The sequence below is a fragment of the Suricata suricatta genome, chromosome 17 (genome assembly GCF_006229205.1).
Source record: "Suricata suricatta isolate VVHF042 chromosome 17, meerkat_22Aug2017_6uvM2_HiC, whole genome shotgun sequence".
NCBI lineage: Eukaryota > Metazoa > Chordata > Mammalia > Carnivora > Herpestidae > Suricata > Suricata suricatta.
In genome coordinates this window covers 58,319,732-58,342,836 of record NC_043716.1, presented here as the reverse complement: position 1 = coordinate 58,342,836, position 23,105 = coordinate 58,319,732, and the positions used below count along the sequence as shown (strand labels likewise).

The 23,105-nt window shown below is 54.4% G+C and overlaps 1 protein-coding gene across 2 annotated transcripts; it reads left to right on the top strand.

The window, feature by feature from the left end:
* The first annotated feature begins 11,902 nt into the window (after nt 1-11,902).
* Nucleotides 11,903-19,258, top strand: FN3KRP (fructosamine 3 kinase related protein). 2 transcript variants are annotated; one of them, XM_029928682.1, is made up of 6 exons: nt 11,903-12,093; nt 15,166-15,317; nt 15,689-15,780; nt 16,676-16,758; nt 17,794-17,916; nt 18,103-19,258. In XM_029928682.1, the coding sequence occupies exons 1-6, from the start codon at nt 11,953-11,955 to the stop codon at nt 18,439-18,441; spliced, it is 930 nt and encodes a 309-aa protein (XP_029784542.1). In that variant the 5' UTR covers nt 11,903-11,952; the 3' UTR covers nt 18,442-19,258. The 2 variants fall into 2 exon arrangements, with proteins under 2 accessions (XP_029784542.1, XP_029784543.1); XM_029928683.1 differs by lacking the exons at nt 11,903-12,093; nt 15,166-15,317; nt 15,689-15,780 and adding an exon at nt 15,884-16,519.
* Nucleotides 19,259-23,105: the final 3,847 nt, after the last annotated feature.

The following is a 23,105-nucleotide window of genomic DNA, read 5'->3' as shown; positions in this document are numbered from 1 at the left end:
CCCCGTCCGCAGATCGCCGCGGGCCCGCGGCCGCCGCAGCAGACAGCGCGCAGCCCCGCCCCGCCACGCCCGCCACGCCCCGTCATTGGCGAGGCGCAGTTGCTAGGGGGGGCTGGGCGCGATCATTGGCTGGGCTGCCCGTCCATCTCTCTTTCGTCTCCGCCTCCAGGCCGACGTCCACCCGCCCCTCCTGGGTGGATGAGGTCTTCGCGGCCAAAGCTGACTGATGGGCGGGACAGGGGCAGGGCTGAGGGCAAGATTGTTACGGCCACAGCCAATGAAACCCCGAGGCGGGGTGGGGCGGAGCCAGGGGCGGAGAGGCAGGGGGCGGAGCCGGGTCTCGCACTCCCTTGGAGCCGGGAGGGCGGTGCTGGGCTCAGGAGGGGGTCCCCTGCTGCTGAGGCTTCCAGGCCCTGCTACCCACCTGGAGAAGTCGCTAGGCCGGGTCGGGGAGCCACAAAGGCGAGTTCCGTTTTCGGACGTGCGCCTGGAGGCCAAGGCCGGTCGCCTTGTGTCAAAGGCCCCTGTCCCAGGTGAGCACGGGCTCGCCGTGGTCCCCACCGCTCCTCCAGAGCCTCGCCTTTGTCTTGCAGTGCGTGAGTGCACGTGCCTATGTGCTTATTGATGTGCATCTCTGTGCCTTCTCTTGTGTGCATGTGCGCGCAAGTGTCTATGCACGTGTGTCGGTGCGTTTACAGGTGCTATGTGAGCGTGTCGGTGTGGGTGCTGGAGGACAGGACAAGGTAGGAACCCTGCAGTCCCCAGACTTCTCTCACCATCTAGGGAGTAATGGGCTCTGGGGAGAGATTGGCCTGAATTGCCCTCAAATCCTATCCCAGAACTCCCACGTAGGGATTGGCGCTGGTGGGAATCAATGCATGCCTACCCCAGGACCAATCAACTGTAGTAGGGGACTCTGGTCAGCAACCCACAGGGAAGATTTGTCATGTTTGGCAACCCTGTATCCATTCAGCTTAGAATGTATCTGAATATGCATAATCAAGGTCCCCACCTGACGACCCTCAGGGCTCCTACCTTGAGATGTGGTTGGGCCTGGCAGTGCACCCTGTGCTGGGCAGAGTGGGGTCTGCACGCACTCCTGTGCATCCCGTCTAATTGAAATGGCCTGCTTGCACACTTATCGTCTCCACACGTTGGGCTAACTATCCCCAGCCCCAGGAAAGGCACAGCAACTGAAAAATGTACTCCCTTTGCACAAGCAGCAGGTGCAGATTTCACAAACACACACAATATGGAGAAGCCCCTATCAGGGCCACTGGCAAGCAGAAGGGGCCTGTCTTCATCAGCTTGGGCTGCTATGACAAAGTGCCCTAAGCTGAGGGTGTAAACAAGCAGGTATCTACTTTGCACCATTCCGCAGGCTAGCAGTCCTGACTAAGGCGCCAGCTGTTTTGGTTCCTGGTGAGACCCTCTTCCAGCCTTGCACACAGCTGCCTTTCTACTCCCTCCTGACACAGTGGGGAGCCAGAGCAAGAGCGAGAGAGAAAGTGAGCTTACTGGTGTCTCTCTTCTAAGGGCACTAATCCCATTGCAAGGGCCCCATTCTGAATGTCTTAACTAGCTCTAAGTAGCTTCCAAGGGCCACATGCCCATGTGTTATCACATTGGGATTTAGGGCTTCAATATATGGCTTTTTGGCAGGGACATGTTCAGTCCACAACTGCGTCCATGGCAGTGAGGGGCCCTGGACCCACCCAGAGTGAGAATGAGTTCTGGAGTGTGGAGTTCTGCCCACTGGAGAGCCGGACTGGGAGGTTCGTGCCCACCTACCCCTCAGCCAGCCTTTCCCCGGTTGTTGGATGCTCTCGGGTCTAGAGCAGGGTGTGTGGACCCGCCTGAAGAGACTGCTCTGTGGTGGGCTGTTCTGTGCATTGCTGGGTGCTGACGGCCCCTATCTGTTAGATGCCAGTGTGCTCCTCACGCAGTTGTAACCCCTAAAAATGCCTCCAGCGTTGCACATGGCAGCCCCTGGCCCTAAGACTAGAACAGGCCGGTCTCCTCCTCCTCCGGAAGCTCCCATGAACACCTTCTGGCTGATTGTGACTGATCTCAGTTTCCTCCAGCTGTGACATTCAATGGTAAGTGCAGGTGAGGCGTGACTCCAGGGGAGCCCGGAGTCTTCCCACGCTGCACCTGGGGCCAGGAGCAAGGGTCCAGAGTGGTGGAGGCCAATGGTGAGAGTCCTGGGATGCCTGTGGTGCCCACGTTAACCTCATGACGACCGACCCTGACAGGTGGGGGTTGGCGGCCCTCTACACTGAGGAAAGGAGGGCCCGGAGAAACCATGAGGGCCGGAGGCCCTGACTACAGCTGGAGCTGGCCGGTACACCGACGCAGCCCTGGTTTTGTTCTGTTTTTATTTTCAAGTTGTAGTAAAATATATACACCATAAACTCTACCATTTCACCCACTTCAATATACAGTTCAGTGGCATTGTTGTGCAGTCATCTCCACTACCCATCTGTGGAGCATTTTCATTGTCCTCAAGCTGAAACTCTGTCCCTGTTAAACACTAACTCCCTCCTGAGGGGCACCTGTGTGGCTCAGTCTGTTGACCATCTGATTTGTGATTTATTTTGGCTCAGGTCATGATCCCAGGATCATGGGATCGAGGCCTGTGCTGACAGTACGGAGCCTGCTTCTCTCTCCCCCTCTCCCCACCGCTCCCCTGCTCTCTCATTCTCTCTCTAAAATAAAATAGGGGCTCCTGGGTGGCTCAGTTAGTTAAGTGACTTTGGCTCAGGTCATGATCTCACTGTTTGTAGGTTTGAACCAACCGTCTGGCACTGTGCTGACAGCTCAGAGTCTGGAGGCTTCTTCGGATTCTGTGTCTCCCTCTCTCTCTATCCCTTCCCCACCCACACTGTATCTCTCTCCCAAACTTAAACATTTAAAAATAAAACAAAATAATACTAACTTTCCATCCCCCCAACCCCTGGAAACCACTGTACTCCTTTCTGTCTGTGAACACAACTGCTCTGGGGACCTCATACAGACAGAATCACACAATATTCACTCTTTTGTGTCTGGATTATTTCACTAACATGCATTTACTGTTCACCTATGTTGTAGTAGATGTCAGAATTCCCTACCCTTTTAAAGCCAAATAATATTACATTGTATGGATGGACATCATTTTGCTTATCTATTAATCTGTTGATAGACATTTGGGTTGTTTCCATCTTTTGGCTCAGAGAATAGAGCTGCTTTGAACATTTGTGTCCAAGTGTCTCTGTGGATGTATGTTTTCGTGTCCCTTGGATATGTGTGTAGGCCTGGAATTCATGGGCCCCATAGTATCTGTTTAATGGTGGAACTTCCAGTCACCTGTTACCTGTTTGGCCCCTGAGGCGCAGAGCTCATGGCACACAGTTGGTGTGTGTGCGGCACTGTGCAGCGGCCTCTGGCCTAGAGCACCATCGAGGGGTCCTTCTCTACGGAGTGTGGGGGAGATAAGGAATATCTGCCACTTCTGGATGATATGCAACCAATCTCTCTACATAATGTGAAAATTTTATCCCATTTGACTGTAGAAAAGCATTTCTTAGGTTTCCTTCTCTGATGCTCAAATAAAAATAGACTGAAGAACTAAAAAGGGGCTGACCATATTTTCTCCAGAGCCAGGCACTTGCACACACCAATTAACTCTCGTTATTTCTCTCCCCTGCTGACAAGAAGTAAACAGCAACTAACAGCTGAGCGCAGTTTCACACTGGGTGCATGTTGCTGATGACTCACCAAGAATTCACAACCAAGGTGCCAGTTGTTCTTCCGACATAGAAAACTATTTTAGGCAAAACTGTAGCTTCATGGATGCCCCAGAAAGCACGAGAGTCGCTAGACAGAATCTTTAATGGAGGTTTCCTGTCTGACATTTGCTCCACTAAGGCCCCGCCCTCTGCCCCGCCCCCGCTGCTCCGCCCACCCCACCCCCTCGGTCTCCTCCACCGGCCCACTCAGACACCGCCCACCCGCCCAAGCCCCGCCTTCTCCCCCGCCCACCTACTGCCAAATGGCCCCGCCCCCAAGTCTTGTCCACTCCGCCCCCGCCCCTGCTGTCCTGCCCAGATCCCCGCTCACTGTCTTTCCCACCCGCTTTCCCGCTCACTGCTCCTCCGAGGCCCCGCCCGAGGCCCCGCCCACCCAGGGCTGCTCTCAGGCTCTGCCCCGCCCAGGTCCTACAGGTCCCACCCACCCATTGCTCCGCCCAGACGCTCACCTGCCCCCCCCTTCTGTCCCGCCCAGATCCCGCCCGCCCACCTCTCGGCTACCTAAAGCCGGGGAGGGACTTGGGGTGGGAAGGCCCCGGGCTAGTCCGAAGCGCTCCGGGCCGAAGGCTGGAGCCCCGCAATCCTCCGTTCTCCGCCGCCCTGACGCGCGCAGTCCCCCACCCCGCCCGACCCCTGCCTGCCCGGGCGGGAGGGTCCCTGCGACTGGGGTCGGATGAGGAGCCTGCAGGAGGGGCTGCGTGGCAGGGCAGCCACCTGTCAGAGGCTGGCGGTGGTCTTCCCCGGGAATGCTCCGGCAGGACCGCGGAGAAGTCGGGCGGCGGGACCCCCCACACGACCGGCACGACCTTGAGGACCCGCGAGGGGGTTGTGAGAGCCGCCCCCATTCTTGGGAAGTTGGCTGGGGCGGACGCATCCGCAGACCCACCTGGGGAGTGCGGTGACCTTGCTTTTTGCACATTGAGGTCACAGGGAGTCAGAGATTTGCCTAAGGCGGGATCCTCGCTCCATTGTTTCCCACTTTGACCTTGGTCAAGCACCCTACTTGGGCAAGCACCCTACTCCCTGGGCCCCATTTCTTAAGGGAGAAGGGTTCCTTGTGCGAAGTCCAGGAGTAGCACATGTTACAAGTGTTGAGGAAGCTGCTGGTACACAGTAAGTGCTCAGTTATGCCATCTGTTGATGTCCCTGTGGAGGACCTAGGGAGCCTCCACTGGGTGCCCTTCACCCTTCCATGCACCCTTGGGCTAACCGCGATTTGTCCCCTCCTTTCAGTGTCATTAGTGCATTACAGGCTGTCGAAGTCAGAGGTGAGGCACATGTAGGCTGTGCAACAGGAATGGGCCTGGGTCTTGCCATCAGGGTGGGGAGAGCTGGGTCGAGGTACCAGTGCGCACACACACACACACACACACACACACTCGTATGCAAGCACAAGGCAGGCCACGGACAGAGAATCAGACAGGAAAGAGGAGGCTGGAGCTGTCCTCAGCAGGATGGCCTCAGGACACGGGGGAGCAAACCCTGCTGCAGAGAGGAAGAGGTCCATGGAGGGCAGACCTGAGAGGGGCAACAGCAGATTGCTGAAAAGCAGGAGTTCCGCTCAAAGGCTGCAGAATATCTAGGCATGACATCATCTGGTTTCCAGAGCTAGAGCCCCGTCTTCCTCCATGGAACCAATGAGGAGCGGTTTCTCGTGGATGACTAAACACACATGATTGGTCCTGTATCTAATACATAATTAATATCCCTGCTTCAAATAATCAACACAGATTTATAAAGATTGGCTAAAACAATGCCTGATGAACTTTAGATCTTTCCATTTGGTTCAGGAAAATTAGACCTGGCAGAAATCCTGAGCCGGAGAGAACATCCGTAACGGCAGGTACAGTCTGCAAAATCTCGTGTGGATGAAACTGGTATTGATGTGGGAACAAAGGCAAATGAAAAATTAAAATTCCTTACAACTTGCAGCCCATTGACAAGTCCTTGAGACAGGCAGAGTGACCTTCCTCAAGGAGCTCAGCTGCCTGGGGGCTGACACCTTGCTAGGGGCAAAAGAGAACCTTAGCCTGACTACCCCCCCCCCCCCAGACCGCCAGGATCCTGTAAGTCTCCTTCACCATGTAAACATCCCTTTGGAAACTTCCTTTATCTCCATCCCCAAGACATGTGTCAGTGATCATCCTCCAGACATATGGGCCCCAGACATACATCTGTAGGGTCTCATGCTGAGGTTTAATTCGAGAGTAATAAATGACCTTTTCCTAATAGCAGCGAGCCCCTCATGGTCCTGGAAACCATGCTTCCAAAACACCTTAGAGACTTACGCTGTCCCTGACGCCCTCCCAACCTGACGGCGTGCAGCAGTCACCCGCCACAACCCCAGTGCAGCTCTTCCTGCCCACAGGCCCCGACCCTGTGCTTTACCAAAGCCACCTATTAGCACTGAAGGTGTCTCAAGAAATCTTTCTTTGCTGTGGCTCTGAATTCCAATAATTCAAACCACACCAGTATGACAAAAATAACTTCATTCAAATGAAAGTTGAGAAACAATTTATAAACCTTCTCAGAGAGGTCAGGAATTAACTTGGTGTGGTAAAGTCCATTCTAGCCTACCTTACTTAGTGGTGGCATAGTTCTCATGGAAACCTGTGCTCCTGCCACAGAGGGCAAGTGCAGGGACCGTGGAGATGGGCTGTCGCTAGCCTCTCATACAGGACAATAATGGATGTGATTCACAGACCACTGGCCTTCAGAATATACATATTTTTTCAAATGGCCTTCAGAATAATTTTAATTCTCCTCACTCTCCCCTGAAGTTTTAATTATTTTATTTACTATCATTTACAGATTTTTATGTGCTTATTTTTGCTTTTCAAAATTGTGAAATGCAATGTAGGGGCACCTGGGTGGCTCAGTCGGGTGAGTGTCCAACTTTGCCTAAGGTCATGATCTCACGGTTCCTAGGTTTGAGCCTCACACAGGCATCTGTGCTGACAGCTCAGAGCCTGCTTCAGATCTTCTGTCACCCTGTCTCTGTGTACCACCCCCACTTGTGCTCCCACGAGGCAGGGCAGTGACTGAAGTGCACCCCCTTGGCACTGTGTGGGGTCAGGGAAAGCTCAGAGCCCCAGGAGCTGGTGCCTGAGGACCTCAGGCTGGCGTGCCTGGCGTCTGGGAGACCTGCAGGCGCACAGTCAGGCGCCAACAGCATGCGCTTCGGCCAGCGTATACTGACCTCCAGGGAAACCAGGGGTTAGACACGGGACTGTGCCCACCCCTCCCACACCCACGTGTGGAAGCCCTAACGGCCATGTGGCTGTGTTTGGACATAGGTAGGTAATAAAGGTTAAATAAGGTCGCAGGGCGAGGTCCTAATCCAATAGACACCAGAGCTCACTCCCCATAGTCCAGAGAAAAGAGGCTGCGGGAAGACAAAGTGAGGACTTCGTGCTGAGAAGACTAGTCTTACCAGAAACCAACCCTGAAGACAACTTGATCTTGGGCTTCGGGGCCCCCAGAGCTGTAAGAAAATAAGTTTCTATTGTTTCCATTCTCCAGTCTACGGCATTTTTAAATGGCATCCCTAGAAAACTAATAAAACCACTGGCTGGATCTCAGCTCAGGTGTTGATCTCAGGGTTGTGAGTTCAAGCCTGGTGTGGTGCTACTTAAAAAACAAAGGGATTCTAGTTCTTTGTGAATTGTATGTATTGAAAAATGTCTTTTCCCACTCAGTTGTTTGTCTTTTCATTATCTTTAAGATATCTTTTGGTGAGGGGCACCTGTGTGGCTTAGCCAGTTAAGCGGCCGACTTCGGCTCAGGTCATGATCTCATGGTGTGTGGGTTCGAGTCCCGTGTCAGGTTCTGTGCTGACAGCTCAGAGCCTGGAGCCTGCTTCAGATTCTGTGTCTCCCTCTCTCTGCCCCTCCCCTACTCATGCTCTGTTTCTGTCTCAATAATAAACGTCAAAAAAGATATCTTTTGGTGAAAAGAAAATCTTCATTTTACTTTTAAATTTTTCTTATTTTAGAGAGAGAGCAGGGGAGAGGGGCAGAGGGAGAAGGAGAGAGAGAGAGAGAGAGAGAGAGAGAGAATCTCAAGCAGGGTCCATGCTCAGCCTGGAGCCAGACATGGGGCTCGAACTCACAAGTGTGGGATCACTAGCGGAGCCAAAATCAAGAGTTGGACGTTCAACCGACTGAGCCACCCAGGCATCCTTAAGTCTTTATTTTAATGGCTTTAATGTAGTTTATGGCTAAAGCTTTACGTCTTAAGATGCCCTTCTATATCCTTCTCTTACATTTTTTTCCTAGAGGAGTTGTGGCCCTTTCATTGTAGGCCGAGCGATCACACATCACGCACCGGGCACCGCTCACTCTGTGTAAGGCTACCACAGCCACAGTTAAACTTGATTTTCCTTCCCGTGTTAGACCTCTCATCAGTATGCGATGCGCATCTTTGTCTGAGGACACGTCTCTGACCCTCGGAACTGCACAGCTGCAGGAGTTTCCCTTACAGTCTGTGTGGCCGACGCCGCTGGAGCCATGTGATACCTGGGGGGCTGCCTTCCAATCTACTAGTCACATCTTTGTAGTGACATTGTCAGCTCTCTCTTGGCCAGTGCTCTACGGCACTTCTTTTAGCCTTATTTTGTAAAAGTTTTGTTTGTTTAGTGATCTCTACACCCAATGTGGGGCTCCAACTCACAGCCCCCAAATCAAGAGTCAGTTGCTCCTCTGATTGAGCCAGTCAGTCGCCCCAAACCTTTCTTATATTTATGCTGTATGTTTGACTCTTACAAGAGAGAGAGAGGGAGACACAGGATCTGAGCAGGCTCCAGGCTCTGAGCTAGCTGTCAGCACAGAGCCCGACATGGGGCTTGAACCCATGAACTGTGAGATCATGACCTGAGCCGAAGCCGGCCACTTAACTGAGTGAGCCACCCAGGCGCCCCTATTACCTTTACTCTTGAACAAACAACACAAACACCTTAGAACAATTTACTCTTTTAAAGTGTAAAATCCAATTATTTTTAAACTCATTTTATCATAAGACTTACTGTTATTTTCTACAATATTTAATTAAATTTTCTCTTTTATGTAGCACTTTCTTTGCTCTTCGCTCCTTACATTTCGGCTTTAAAACCTGTGATCACTTTCTTTCGGGTTTCCTTTGGGACAGTTCTGCTGGTAGAAAATTGCATCGCTAGAAATAAAAGCAAATGGTCTTCAGTCTGAATAATGTCTTTTTTTCCCTTTTATTTCGTGGAGGAAAGGAGAAGGGTAGTCGCGGAGGGCGTGTGGAGAGAGAGAGAGGGAGGGAGAATCCCAAGTAGGCTCCATGTTCAGCTTGGAGCCCAAGTGGGGGCTCTATCCCAGGTTCCTAGGATCATGACCTGAGCGGAAATCAAGAGTCAGATGCTCAGTTGCCTGACCACCCAGTTCCAAGTGCTAAGCCCCACTGGCTTGTGAACTCGTGAAATTACGCCCCTCTGTTTTTCATGTGGGTTCCCCTTGCCTGGGTGGCTGGCGGGAGGATCTGGTCCTCTCCCCTTTCCAGGTACCTGTGTCTCTCCCTCCTGAGGACAGTCCCCAGTTCTGTTTGGCTCCCAACTGTGTCCCCTCCCTTTCTACCCTCTTCCCTGTGGCTTCTACTCTACATTTAGCTATGGTGAGTCTGTTCTGCCGTGCTCAGGTCATTTCTGGGTCACTTACACTGATGTGGGTGTTGTCCAGCTGTCTCTGTGGGACAAGGTGAGTCTAACACCCTCCTATTCTGCCAGCTTCTCTAGGAATGTCTTTATTTCATTTTCATTCTTGAAAACTTATTTTTACTGGGTAGTTATACTCTTTTGGAGACAATCATCCACTACCTTTTGGCTTCCGGTATTAGTGTTGGCAAACCAAACAATCATCTCACAGCGGTCTGGGGTGCCTGGGGGCCTCAGTCGGTTAAGCATCCTCGCCTCAAGTCATAATCTCAGTTCGTGAGTTTGAGCCCTGTGTCAGGATCCGTACTGACAGCTCAGAGCTGGAGACTTTGGATTCTGTGTCTCCCTCTCTCTCCCCTTACCCCCCCCATAAATAATAAACATTAAAAAAAAAGCAATCTGACATTTCTTGCTGGCTACATTAGAGATTTCCTGTACCTTTGGTGGCCTGCGATTTCACTGGTATTGCCTACATGTGAATTTTAGTTTATCCAGCTTAAGATCTGGGGTGAACTTAGATCTGAGGATTGGTGTATTTCATCAGTTCTAGAAAATTCTCAGCCAATTTCTGTTCAGTCATAGCCTGTTTCTTTCCCCTTTTCTGGAACTCCAGTTAAACTTTTTTTTTTAATGTTTTATTTATTTTTGATACAGAGAGAGACAGAGCATGAGAGGGGGAGGGGCAGAGAGAGAAGGAGACACAGAATCTGAAGCAGGCTCCAGGCTCTGAGCTGTCAGCACAGAGCCTGACACGGGGCTCGAACCCAGGAACGTGAGATCTGACCTGAGCCGAAGCCGGAGGCTTAACCGACTAAGCCACCCAGGTGCCCCTGGAACTCCAGTTAAATGTCTACTATTTTCCATGTCTCTTCTCTTGCCTGTAATTTCCCTGTTTGTCTTCTTGCGCTACATTTTTCACGACTTCTAATACCTTTCAGTTTACTAATTCTCTCATCGAAGCTGCTAAATCGGCCCAGTAGCCTTTACATTTTAATTTAATGTAGTTGAGATAATTAATTAAATAAATTGATAGTGTGGTGGGGGTGGGAGGGGACCTGTGGCAATCAGGACTCGTTATCAACTGCAGACCTCGCATGAGGAGGGCACCTTGCAGGTGGACACTACTTACCCAACAACAGGAAGGAAGGTTTCCTGCTGCACTGGCAACAGTGCAGCCAATGAGAGAGCATCCAGTCCCCCTTTTCCTCTATTTATTTATATTTTAATAATAAAGCCTATGACATGGGCATAAAACATAAACACATACAAATTAAATAGATTATGTGCATCAGTTGATTAGCATTTAGTTGACTGACAAATAAGAGACTAAATCTGAATAGTTCTTAGTTTGATAGCCTCAAGTAGAAAACAGTATTTAAGACGCAGGGAATATACACAGTAACATGTCCAGTCTTGCGGTTCCCGCGGAGGCGTTGCGTGTTGACAAACTATTGTAGGTTTTGGAGCCACTTCTACTGCAAATATATCGAGTCCTCTGTTGATTACACAGTTTTTACTTAGTTTATTTATTTTTATTATTAAATTTTTTTTAATGTTTATTCATTTTTGAGAGAGAGTGAGAGAGAGAGAGAGACAGAGCCTAAACGGGGGAGGAGCAGAGAGAGGGGGAGATACAGACTCTGAAGCAGGCACCAGCTTTAAGCACAGAGCCAGATGCAGGGCTCAAACCCACAGACCCAACCACGAGATCATGACCTGAACTGAAGTCGGATGCTTAACCAACTGAGCCACCCACGCTACCCTACTTAGTTTATTGCTGCTGCAAATAGTGATTTCACCGTCTGACTTGTGTCCAGCACTTGGTGTGACCAGCACCTGGTGTCATCCTGGTGTCTCTCTTACAGCCCCGTTTCCTTTCTCCGTTCTCCAGACTTGCCTCTGGTTCTGGCAAGCCTACTTATCCTGTCAAGCAAGTCTCTGCTATTCCCAAATAACCCTATCTTTGCTGGTAAAATAACTGAAAGTTTTATTATTTTTAAGGTTAACAGAGCCCACCCTTAAAATTAACCTCTCTCTCCGGGTATATATCCTGTCCTCCCCTCTCCTCTGGAGAACCCCAACTAATACAGGGAGCAACGCTGACTCCAATCGCTAGTCCAGCTGGGGAGACGATGCTAACCCATAATCACGTGTATGAACATTAATAGAAGATCTGTCCTAAAATGGAGACGGAGGCCAGAAGGGGGCGCTGTCTCGCCTACCACCAGTATCAACTCCACAACCGCCGGAAGAGACTCGCTGCTCCTCACCCAATCCCCTAGTGTTCTGGAGGCCCAGTCCCGCCCCTCAAGGTCTCACGCGGTCCCCGCGAGTTCTCCCGGCCCGATCCCGCCTCTCAGCCTCTCACCCAATCCGCAGGAGTTCTGGCGGCATGGTCCCGCCCACAACTCACCCAATCACTGTGCGTTCTCCGCCATCCTTTTTCCCCTCCCGCCTAAGGCAGTTTGCTGCCGCGCTGCGTCGAACATGCAGGCCCTGCTGAAGAGGGAGCTGGGCTGCGACTTCGTCAAGGCTACGGGTCACTTGGGGGGCGGGTGCATTAGCCAGGGCCGGAGTTACGACACGGACAGAGGACGCGTGTTTGTTAAAGTGAACTCCAAGGCGGAGGTCAGGGCCGCCGTGGGCGGGGCCGGGGTGGGTGGCTGGGTGCTGGTCGGCGATGGTGGTCTGGGTGGGGCTGCAGGCCCGGGGCGGGGTCTGAGGTCCTGGTCTGGAGTCTAGGGGGTCCGAGGTCCGCCAGTCGGGATCTGGGATGGGCGTGGGGGGGCCGAGATTCTGGGCTGGGGTCCTGGTCCGGAGTCGAGGGGGTCCGAGGTCCGCGATTCGGGGTCTGGCGTGGGGGTGAGGGCCGCACAGGAGGGCTACAGGGCAGTGGTCCTTGGTGACGCCCTTGCCCGTCAGGCTGCGTCTGGCGATCCTGGGGTCGAGCACCCAGAATCCATCATATCAGCGCCGGGGAGGTTAGCGGACCCTTTGGGCAGCCCTCTGGGGACCCCTGCGCCAGGTTTGCTTCCCGCTGTGGTGTGAGTGGTGGGTTCTGGGGATGGTTTTCCAGTGATGGATGCAGCCGCTCTTTGAGAACGTCCCTTGTTTGGGGAGTTTTGAACAGGGGCTGGTAGTGGAAACTTTTTGTCCTGGGTTCCTTTACGAATTCTTGAGGGTAGCGTAGCCACTTGGCAGTTTAGGCCGCTGTGACGGAATAGCACAGACTGGACAGCTTGAGGGCAGATGGGTGTTCTCGGTTCTGGGCGCTGGACCGTGTCTGGTGAGAGCCCACTTGAAGGGGGAGGGGACTGCTCCCTGTGTCCGCACCTGTCACAGGGGCAAGGGAGCCCTCTGGGGCCTCAGAGCGCAGGTCCCGTTTTGAGGGCTGCAGCCTCATGGAGCCTAATTGCCTCCAAACTCCGCCATATTGTGGGTTAGGTGTCAACAGAGGCCTGGGGGGACAGGTACAAACGGTCCGTCCATCGCAGCCACCCACTGCGAAAACTTCATTCCTGCAGGAGCTGCTTCCAGAGGGCCCTGTGGAACATAGGTGAACCTCGCTATAGACCTTGTGCTTACCCCTGGTTGTTGGTGTCACCTCTGCCCCGTCTGGATGGGTCACCCAGGACTCTCAGCTGGAGGGCCCAGGCTGGCTCCAGTAGACAGTGAGCAGGATTGGGCAATCCTTGTGTCAAACAGGGCTGCAGGGACCAACCCCAGGACCAAGGCCGCGTGTCCCACACCTGGCGCGCTTTCATTCTGTCCTTAGAAATTACTCTTGCAAAGGTTTTCATTCTCTTCCCGGATGTGAATCGCACCTTCCATGCTTTGGGATGATTTCTCTCTAGACCAGCCTTCAGCCCTGTGTTGTGCGTGGAGATCAGCTGCCCTCGTGCGGTCCTTGTGTGGGGGTGTGGTGCCCCCTCACCTGCCGCAGGGTTCTCCGGTGTTTGTTCTTCCCCTTTGTGTGGCGTGTGTGTGTGTTTGCACCTTCCCTGGCATTTGTTACAGTTCAGGATGGGTGTGGATGAGAGTGGCAGCAGATCCTTTCTGATGGTGGCAGTGGGCCACTTAGTGACACTTTCAAGCCTTGTTCTTCTGGTGCTGTTTCTCCAGGTTCTTCCTTCTTTTGTCATCAAAGTCCATTTTCTTTTTTTTATTTTTTGATGTCTTACTTATTTTTGAGAGAAAGAGAGAGAGAGAGACATCATGAGCAGGGGAGGGTCAGAGAGAGAGGAAGACACAGAATCCGAAGACAGGCTCTGGGCTCCAGGCTCCGAACTGTCAGCACAGAGCCCGACGTGGGGCTAGAACCCACGAACCGCGAGATGATGACCTGACCCAAAGCCGGATGCTCAACTGACTGAGCCACCCAGGCACCCTGTCTTTTTTTTTTTTTTTTAAGATTTTATTTTTAGGTAATCTCTGCACCTAACATGGGGCTTGAACTCACAACCCTGAGATCAGGAGCTACATACTCCACTGATCAAGCCAGCCATGAGCACCCCAAGTCCATTTTCTTATTGCTAATCTTTCTCACATAAGTTCCTTCTTGTCCTTTGGGGGGTAGTTCCAAATTTCTAGCTTGCTTTGACAATCCTGTGTGAGTTATGTGGATGTACTGGCCGTAGCACAGACGCGTGCTGGTAGTAGGGGAAATAGGACTTTTTAATGCTTCGCCCTGTAGGAAGTGAAAGTCTCTTCCATCCTCTAGGAGAGGAGCGCCAGACTGTGCTTCTCTTTTCCTTCCCGCCCCACTGGAATTGACCGCTCTACATAAGATTCTTTTCTGTCTTGCATACTTGAAAATTCTCAAGGCACAGCTTGTGTCTTCCTCCTCGGTGCCTTTGGCCCTCTGGGTAGTATAATAAGAACGTTTGTGATTGGATCGTTTGGATCGGGCTAGGGAAGTGTTAGCTCCTAACGCGGTTCCTAGCGGCAGCGAGCCTGGGAGATTGGTGCTGTTATTAACCCCGTTTTTACAGATGAGGGAACAGGCACGGAGACTTTAACTTGCCTGAGGTCACAGAGTCAGTCCTGAGAATAAGCAGCCCCCCGCTGGAAGCCCAGCTGTCTGTCCGCGGCACGCTGGGTGGGCCCATTCCGGACCGTTCAAGCCACGGAGAGCGGTGCAGCAGTGAGAACAAAGTCTGTTGATGCAGCAGCATGACAGGCCGTGGGGCACGGGCCAGACCGGCTGCAAAGCGCATGAGGCGAACCTGTGCGGGGCGGGCGGCGGGGGCGGAGCCTCCGGGCAGCGGTCTCGCCACCTGTGGACCTTGTGAGACTTGAAATCAGATACTCCCATTTGTGCCCTTTTCTGCTCATACTTCAGTAGCATTTTGACTTAAAACCAGCAACTTTAAAGGGGGTGCTGGGGTACCTGGGTTGTTCAGTCAGTTAAGAGTCCGACTTCTGCTCAGGTCATGATGTCACGTTACTGAGTTCCAGCCCCGCGTAGGGCTTGGAGCCTGGAGCCTGCTTCGGATTCTGTGTCTCCTTCTCTCTCTGCCCCACCCCTGCTCATGGCACACATGCCTTCGTGCTCTGTTTCTCACTCGCTCTCAAAAATAAGTAAACATTAAAAGAGTGTTAAAAAGAATTGTAATGCTCAAGAAAACATGTCCAAGGAGAACCTTTCTGGAAGTAACCTTGCTTCCCCCTTCTTCCCCATCTCCATTATTTTTCGTAAAGGCCAAAAGAATGTTTGAAGGGGAGATGGCAAGTTTAATGGCCATCCTGCAAACAGGCACCGTGAGAGTGCCCAAGCCCATCAAGGTCCTGGACACCCCGGGAGGCAGCAGCATGCTAGTGATGGAGCATTTGGACATGCGCTCTCTATGCAGGTCTGTCGTGGTGCCTTCCGTGGTTGTCTTTGGTTTTCTTCCCAGTGGTTCCCTACCTGAAAGCTTGCATCTGGGGGTGTAATTTTGAGGCGCCCGTGACCCCACACATCATGGGTTCTGCAGAGTGAGTGGCATGTACTCGGCACGCCAAAGGCGGTCGGGCAGGGTCTCCCCAGGCCAGATGCTGATGAGCCAGCAGCCGTGGAGGGGCTGGGAAAGACCATCAGGCAACCAGGGCCTTCTTGTCCCCTCTGCTCCACCAAAGCAGACTCTGTACCCCCTGACCTGCTCTATGTGGCCTGAGACTGGGTGGCTGTGTCCCCGTGTGTGTGTGTGTGACACACACTGAGCTGATGCTCTTTGCTTCACAGCCATGCTGCAAAGCTCGGCGCCCAGCTCGCAGACCTGCATCTAGAGAACAAGAGGCTTGGGGAGACGCTCCAGAAGGAGGCCGGCACCGTGGGTAGGGGCCATGCGGCCACAGGGCCCCTCGAGGACATTCGGCCCGTGGGCGGTGGGGGCGGCTTCCCCACGGCTGGAGGAGGGTCAGGTCTGTGTTGATGGCAAAGGAAAGGAGCGTCAACCCCAAGGCCAGGTGTGTGGGGGGCAGTGAACGCAGTGACTGCAGTTCTGTCCTATCACAGTGCGTTTGGAAGGGGAGGTATTCCGTGGACATGAAGCCCTGTCATGTTCCTTTAGCCCTCCTTCCCCAGAAGAAAGCCTGGCGAGGCTGCTCTGGCGCTCTGTGCGGTGTATCTTCTAAGAACAGCCACACGTGAGGCCGGCCCGCCCGCCCTCACGGCCACCTTCCTACCGGTGAGCGGTGGCACTGAGGGGATCTTCCAGCACGCTCAGCCTTTGGCACGTGATAACCCATAGGATGGCCCCTGGGGCTGTGAGTGGCCGACACACCTGGACGGTGGCCGAGAATCTGCTGTGTGGGATAGACCCTCTCCGACTCCGTCCGCCCCTTCCAAGCCACACACACTTCGGGCCTTTGGGGTTTGCTCTGAGTTCGGGGGAGACGCAGAGGACGCAGAGGAGGCCATTTCAGATCCCAGCGCTGTGTCCTTCACAGATGGCAAGGGCTGGGCTGGCGGCCGAGAGCCCTCCTCTCCCGCCGGGTCAGGGGCGGCTGGTTTTCCCCCTTCGCAGGTGTCTGTGCTCAGCGTCCTCGGTGCCTCGCCTGGCAGTCGTTGAATGTATGGGAGCAGGCTCTGTCCCCGGGTCCTGGGGGGGTCTGTCTCTGGATGGGGGTGGGGGAAGGGCATGCCCAGGACAGGCCTCCGGGCCCTGAGCCCCGCGAGCGAGCCGAGGGAGTGTGGGACCGAGGCGTCCTTCTTGTTTTCCTTTGCAAGGGAAAGGAGGCGGGCAGGCGGATCGGGCCTTCGTGGACCGGTTCGGGTTTGCCGAGGTGACGTGCTGCGGGTACCTTCCCCAGGTGAGCCACAGCAGCACTCTGCCTTCCGGGTTCCAGGCAGGTCAGCTGCTCAGGGAGAGTGCTCCCTCTCCCTTCTTTATGAAATTTAGTTAAAGTCTTTGCTCCCTTTTTTTCTTTGCTAATTTTTAAGAGGCTGACATGAGGTTTACCCACCTCACATGCTAGATAAGCTCAGAGAAACAGGGCCACCAAGTCAGGATGCTGGGTTTCAAGGTGGGTAAAAATCAGGAATTAAGGAAAATTTCCTTGATACTAAACTCAGCGACAGCACGACGCATGGGAACTGTGCCATTCGGCTTTCAGAGTTTGTGGTTGACCCCTGGGGGTTTCGGCCCAGGGGCTCCGCTTGATGCCCAGCGCACGCTGGGTTGGGGTGGCCGCGTTTGTGGAGGGAGCTGCGGCTCCTCAGAAGAGGAGTACTGGGCGACCCGGAGGACTTTCAGGGGTTCCCTGGCGGGCACGGGGGCACAGTAGACACTGTTCAGAGTCTGAAACGTCGTGAGAGGTTGTCCAGGAACCTGCTTGGGGTGGCGAGTGGCTGACGGCTGGGGTTCCTGGTCCCACCTGCCCCATGGGGCTCTAGGGGTGTTTTGGCCAGCTCTGCCCCTTCCACGCCTGCCTGTAGCTCACCCCGTGTGTGTGTAGGACACAGACGCGTGTGAGTGCCATGTGCACACATGTGAGTGCTTTTCTGCGCTCCGTGCGCATCTGTTGTTTCCCTCCTGATGGTCAGCATTGGGAGGGGCGGAAGAGGGGTCTTCGGGGCCAGGCGGATGGGCCAGAAGTGAGCCGCGGGTGGGGGAAGGCCAGCCGGCTCCGGCCGCTGTGCCCCCACGTGAGTGCAGATGGCAAGAGCACCCCAGGGCTCCCGGAGTGGCCTCTGTCGCTCTGCACTGGGAGGGTCTGAGGTCCCAGCCCGGCTCCGAGGCACCGTCTGCCAGCCAGCCGCCGTGCCTTCCGCAGCCTGCCCTCACAGTGGCACCTCCGCGATTCGGGCTTCCTCCTTTGGCTCCGCATTTTCCTCTGTCCACGCAGGTCAATGACTGGCAGGAGGACTGGGTCACCTTCTACGCCCGGCAGCGCATTCAGCCCCAGATGGACATGGTGGAGAAGGGGTCTGGGGACCGGGAGGCCCTGGAGCTCTGGTCTGCTCTGCAGGTGAGCGGAGCCTCGCCCTGTAGGCCCGACGGGGCGGCCCTGAGGCGGGCAGCGTGAGGCTGGCCGGTGCCCGAGCCGTGCGGGTCTGCGGCGCTCTGCTTGCGCGGTTGGACCCCGCTCAGACACGGTCTGCATCCCTCCCACACGTGTTGGTCTCTTTGCTGACCATGCATTTCCTCCCTGCAGCTGAAGATCCCTGACCTGTTCCGTGGCCTGGACATCGTGCCAGCCCTGCTCCACGGGGACCTCTGGGCAGGAAACGCAGCAGAGGACTCCTCCGGGCCCATCATTTTCGACCCGGCTTCCTTCTATGGCCACTCGGAGTACGAGCTGGCGATAGTCGGCATGTTTGGGGGCTTCACTTCCTCCTTCTACTCTGCCTACCACAGCGCGATCCCCAAGGCCCCGGGGTTCGAGGCTCGCCTGCAGCTGTACCAGCTCTTCCACTATTTGAACCACTGGAATCACTTCGGATCAGGGTATAGAGGGTCCTCCCTGAGTATCATGAGAAATCTCATCAAATGAGATCTGACTGCGCTGCACCAGGTCCTTGCCAGACACCTGTGGCCGGTGCCTCCTGTCCCCACGCCCTCTTCCTCCTGCCTGCCTCCCCGAATCTTGACTAAATTCCCAAGCCCTGTAGAGAATGAGAGAGAAAGGTTTCGTCCTGTGGAGGTTGTACATTCCATTAGATGTCATTGCTGGGTAAAACGTCACCAGAAATTCGGTGTGACCAGAGGGACCCATGGAGTGTGGGCTGAGTCGAAAACACGGCTGCCCTGCAGCCCGAGGAGGGAAGCAGCCGGTGTGCGAGGCGCTGCTGAGGAGACTTTCCCCGGGCTCCTGCCTCATCTCCAGGAGCAACTCTGATGTTCAGGGAGATGCTTCTCCGGGAGTTAGTCTTGGGTGTAGACTTGAAACCCTACTGAGGATATCTTCTAGCGACTAGTTTCAAAGCCTTTCTTTCTGTGCCCCTCTGTGCCTTGCCGCAGGCTGGCAGGTCTGGACGCTGATTCCGGGAGTGACCTAGCTGCTGGTCTTGGGTAAATTTAGGAGCTTCTGAGTCCCTCCTGTTAGCCCCCATCTTGTCTGCGTTTTAAAGCTTGCAGAGTTGTTCCTTTGCATAAAAAAGTGCTAAACAAGTGGCTCTTCCTTCCTCAGTCTTGCCTTGATGGGGAATATTCATGAATGGCATTGATGCTAATCCTTTTGCATACAAATTTGAATGGACTTTCAGTGGTTTCCTTTATTTGCGTTGTAAGTCAATGTTTGTCTTAGTTGTTTGCTGAGAAACCTTTGTAATGTTTTGTGATAATAAATAGGCACAACTGTTTGCTTTTTTTTTAATGTTTTTATTCATTTTTGAGAGAGACAAAGAGCGTGAGCCAGGGAGGGTCAGAGAGAGAAGGGGTCACAGGATCTGCAGACAGTCTCCAGGCTCTGAGCTAGCTGTCAGCACAGAGCCCGATGCAGGGCTCGAACCCTCGAACCGTGAGATCATGACCTGAGCCAAAACCAAGAGCCTTTCAGGTGGCCCTGAATTTATGATTTTGTATGCATTTTTTAAAATAAGGGTTGTCAAATTGTATAAATGTCAGACCCAAAGGCCTGTGAACCTCCCCAGCACCGTCCGTGAAATGTCATCTGAGGGTGAACTTCCCAGTACGGAAATCACAGTTGTCTGGGTTCGGGGCAGGTTGAACTGGCAGGAACAGTGGGGAGGAAGTGCTGATTTCCAGGCATGGTTTTGGAGGGCAGCTGTGTGACGCTGTCCTGGCAGCAGCCTGCTTCCCGTCCTTGTGGAGCAGCCTGCTGGCACCTGGATTATTGGGAGGAGTTGGCTAGACCCAGAGGACCAGCTCTGGGCACGGCTCCTGGACCCTTGGCCACGAGAGGTCCATGCCCTTCAGGGCAGAGTGGGCACCGCGCGAGGCAGCAGAGCCGTAAGTCCGGCCTGTCGGGCCCCATCGGGTCCTGCTTCCTGAGATGGCCTGTTTGCCGGAATGCCTCACGGTCTGCCCTGGGGGGTGGCACCCTGTCCGCCCCACAGTCCTCAGGGAGCCCAACTTTACCTCCCTCCCGCCCGGAAGCTTACATGCATCATTTTGACGAGAGCGGGGCTGAGACCTTGGTGTCCACATGAAACAGGATGCCAGTGCATGCCCAGAGTCCCCACTGTACCGTCCGTGCCCACCACAAGGTTTCAGGCCGCGTGTTTCCATGTCCAGGGGCCTTAGCCGGCTGTGCCCACCCCGTGTGCACCCGTCACAGGACCTTCAGTGCAGGGGCTGAGTGACCCCCTCCTCAGTTTATCACTGCAATTTCGTGTCTCAGGCATTCATCTCCCTTGTCCCCGCATCCTGTTCACTTGTCCTCCCTCAAGTCTTACTGAAGCGCCAGAAGATCCTACAACCATTGGGGTCAAGTGTGTGTCCCCAGGGCTTGGGTTTTGAGATCTCGTTTCGGTTTATTCTAGGCCCCAACTGCTGGTGGAGGGAGAGGGGAAGACGGGGGAGGGGGCCGCTGTGGACAAGGGCCTGTGCAGGGCCACCCCATGCCTGCTGGTCCAGGCGGCCAGCCGTGGCGGCTTCCTGTCCTCTCAGCAGGGTGGTGCTGCAGGGACACCCGGAAACTGGAGGCAGGTGGGGCTGTTATGAGGGGCATTTGGCTCACTCTGGGATTCAGCTGGAACCACAGCCAAAATAAGGGAGGAAAAGGCAAGTTCTGAAAGAAGTTCTAGTTGCCGCGGAGCGCAGTGCAGTGCATGCAGCCCCTGGAAGAGGGTGGCGCTTTGCTCCAGACTGATGTGTCCTGGGACAGGTCCTAGCACAGGGCCAGGAACTGGAAAACCCCTCTTTGAAGACTCTGGGCCCTCCACCTCTGGCATGATGGGAAGCACACTGTGCTTGGAGTTGAGGACCAGAACAGGGGACTCCTAGGTGTCACCTGAGCTCTGGATCGCTCTTTCATAAAGGGGTCTGATAATGACACCCACCAGCCACCCAGCTGAGCTCCCCGGCCGGAGTGCCTGCTGCACATGCTGCTCAGCACGTGTGGTGCGTCTTCTCCCCTCTTGTGGGGACGCTTTCTCCGTCCTCCCTGTTCTCCCAGAGACACCTTGTGTGAACTGGCCTCTCTGCCGGGGGCAGAAGGATGTGGTCGTGCCGGACTATGTTCGGAAGCAGCCATCAGAGTGATCGCAGCCCTCCGAGTTCTCAGGAGTAGGCAGAACTCCTTTTCTGTGAACGCTCTTCTCCCTGGGGGGCATGGCCCCAGCACAGTTCCTGGTGGAGGCCACGGTGAGGGGTGAGCAGTGACACCGGACAGCATCCCTGACAGCTCAGGCTGCAGACAGAGCCTTGGGACCCCAACCCCCACTGCCTTCCTGGTGCCCCTCTTCTGTGCACTGTTGCAAATGCCCCCACTCAGCTGTGGGCTATGTTTTCCTTCTTAGTGCCACTGGACTCCACGTCACAGTGAGGGGTCTAAACCAGCTGGGGAAGTCTCTTCTGTGCAAGTGGCCCCACCTTTACCCCAGTCTGTCCTCCCCTTAGATCCACGCCACTGACACGTCTGAGCCCCAAGAACTGTCACAGTTGTCTGTGTTTGGGTTCCAGTTGGGTGCCTTCCGCATCTTAGCAGCCATAATTCTGGTTCTTGGAGAGTCAGGAGAACCAGGAGACTGGCTGTGGGGAGAAAGGGACTCAGCTCCTGGGGCCGTTTGGATGTACCCGAGTCACATCTCCCAGCTGACTTCTGATCAAACCCAAACTCAAATGCAACTTTGAGAGGAGGGTGGGACCAGTTTGCAAAGTCACAGTGGCTCTCCTTGGCATGCATCCTCACGTGAGGGTTAGGCTGCTCAGACAGGAGCTGGGAGGTCCGGGGAAGCACCCCAAGTGCTGGGTTTCAGGATCAGTAAGGTGTGTGCCACTGCCTGGCTGCCACCTGCCACGTTCAGACCCTGCTAGGACGAACCAGGCCTGTGGTGTGCACTGAGGCTCAGTGAAGACCAGCAGCTCCCCCAGGATGCCTGGAGGCTCGTGAGTGCCTAACCCTGGCAGTTTGGGGACTGACTTTAGAGCAAATATTTATAATTCTGAAAAACAGAACAGAGGAAGCAGAAGGAAATCATAAAGAGCTGAAGACAACCTCATAGTGTCCATCCTGACACAGCTCACATGTCCTGCCTTAGGGGTGGTAGGAAACTCATCCCAGCCACCTCCCTGGGAAATTGCCAGATACTGGTGACATAGAGAAGACCTTAAAAGCCGCCAGAAAATGGTTTCCACACAAACAGAATCAAAGTGACCTTAAAAATATCAAAATAGCTTCAAGCTTCTCAACACCAAATGAGCTAGAAAGCGATGGAGCAGAAACTTCTCCATCATGAAAGAACAGGACCTCATTTCCAACCTGGAATTCCATACCCAGCCAAACTGTCAGTCCAGAATAAAGACATTTGCAAGAGCTCAAATCTACAGGAATCGTGCCTCAAGATGCAACAGGAAGGGGGGCTTCACTGACTGAGAGAAAAAAGCCAGGAGGAGGAAGACATGGAGGAGCAGATGGCTTTTCCGAGGAGGGCCACACGAGCTCTCCCATCCCCCTGCTCTTCTCAATGACCTCCGGCAGTGTGTGTGCATAGGTGTGTGCATGCCTGTGTGCACACGGGCATATGTGTTTTGAAGTTCCTTCTCCAGGGCAGCAGGTCTCTTAACAGGACAGGGCAGGGTTTGGCCACTTGCTATCAGAACCTCCAGAGCAGTCTCTATCTCTGATGGCCACCAGGTGCCCTCATGAACAAGCCCAGCACCAGTAAGGAGTGTCACTGGGTAGTGCCTGAGGCCGGTCAGGATGTGGTCAAGACCCCACGCAGTGTTTGGACAGTGCGAGACCCAGCCAGGCCTGTGACCCGGGTCCCAGGGACAGCCGGCTCTACCCTAGACTGTTTCCTGAGTCTCGCTGGGGCCTGGGACCTCTGGTGGAGGGGTCAGACCCTACAGGGTGGGCCGCATCCCGGATTGTCGGGGCACGAAGTGTGGACTCCTGCAGAGGGTACCGCCCCCACTTCTGTCCCCCTCTGGAAGCTCAACCCCCGACTTCACCCTGGGGCTGGGTCCGTCCCGGACTGCGCGCGCGGGCGGGGAGCGCGGGTACCTGACCGCACCCAGCACCCGCACTGGCGC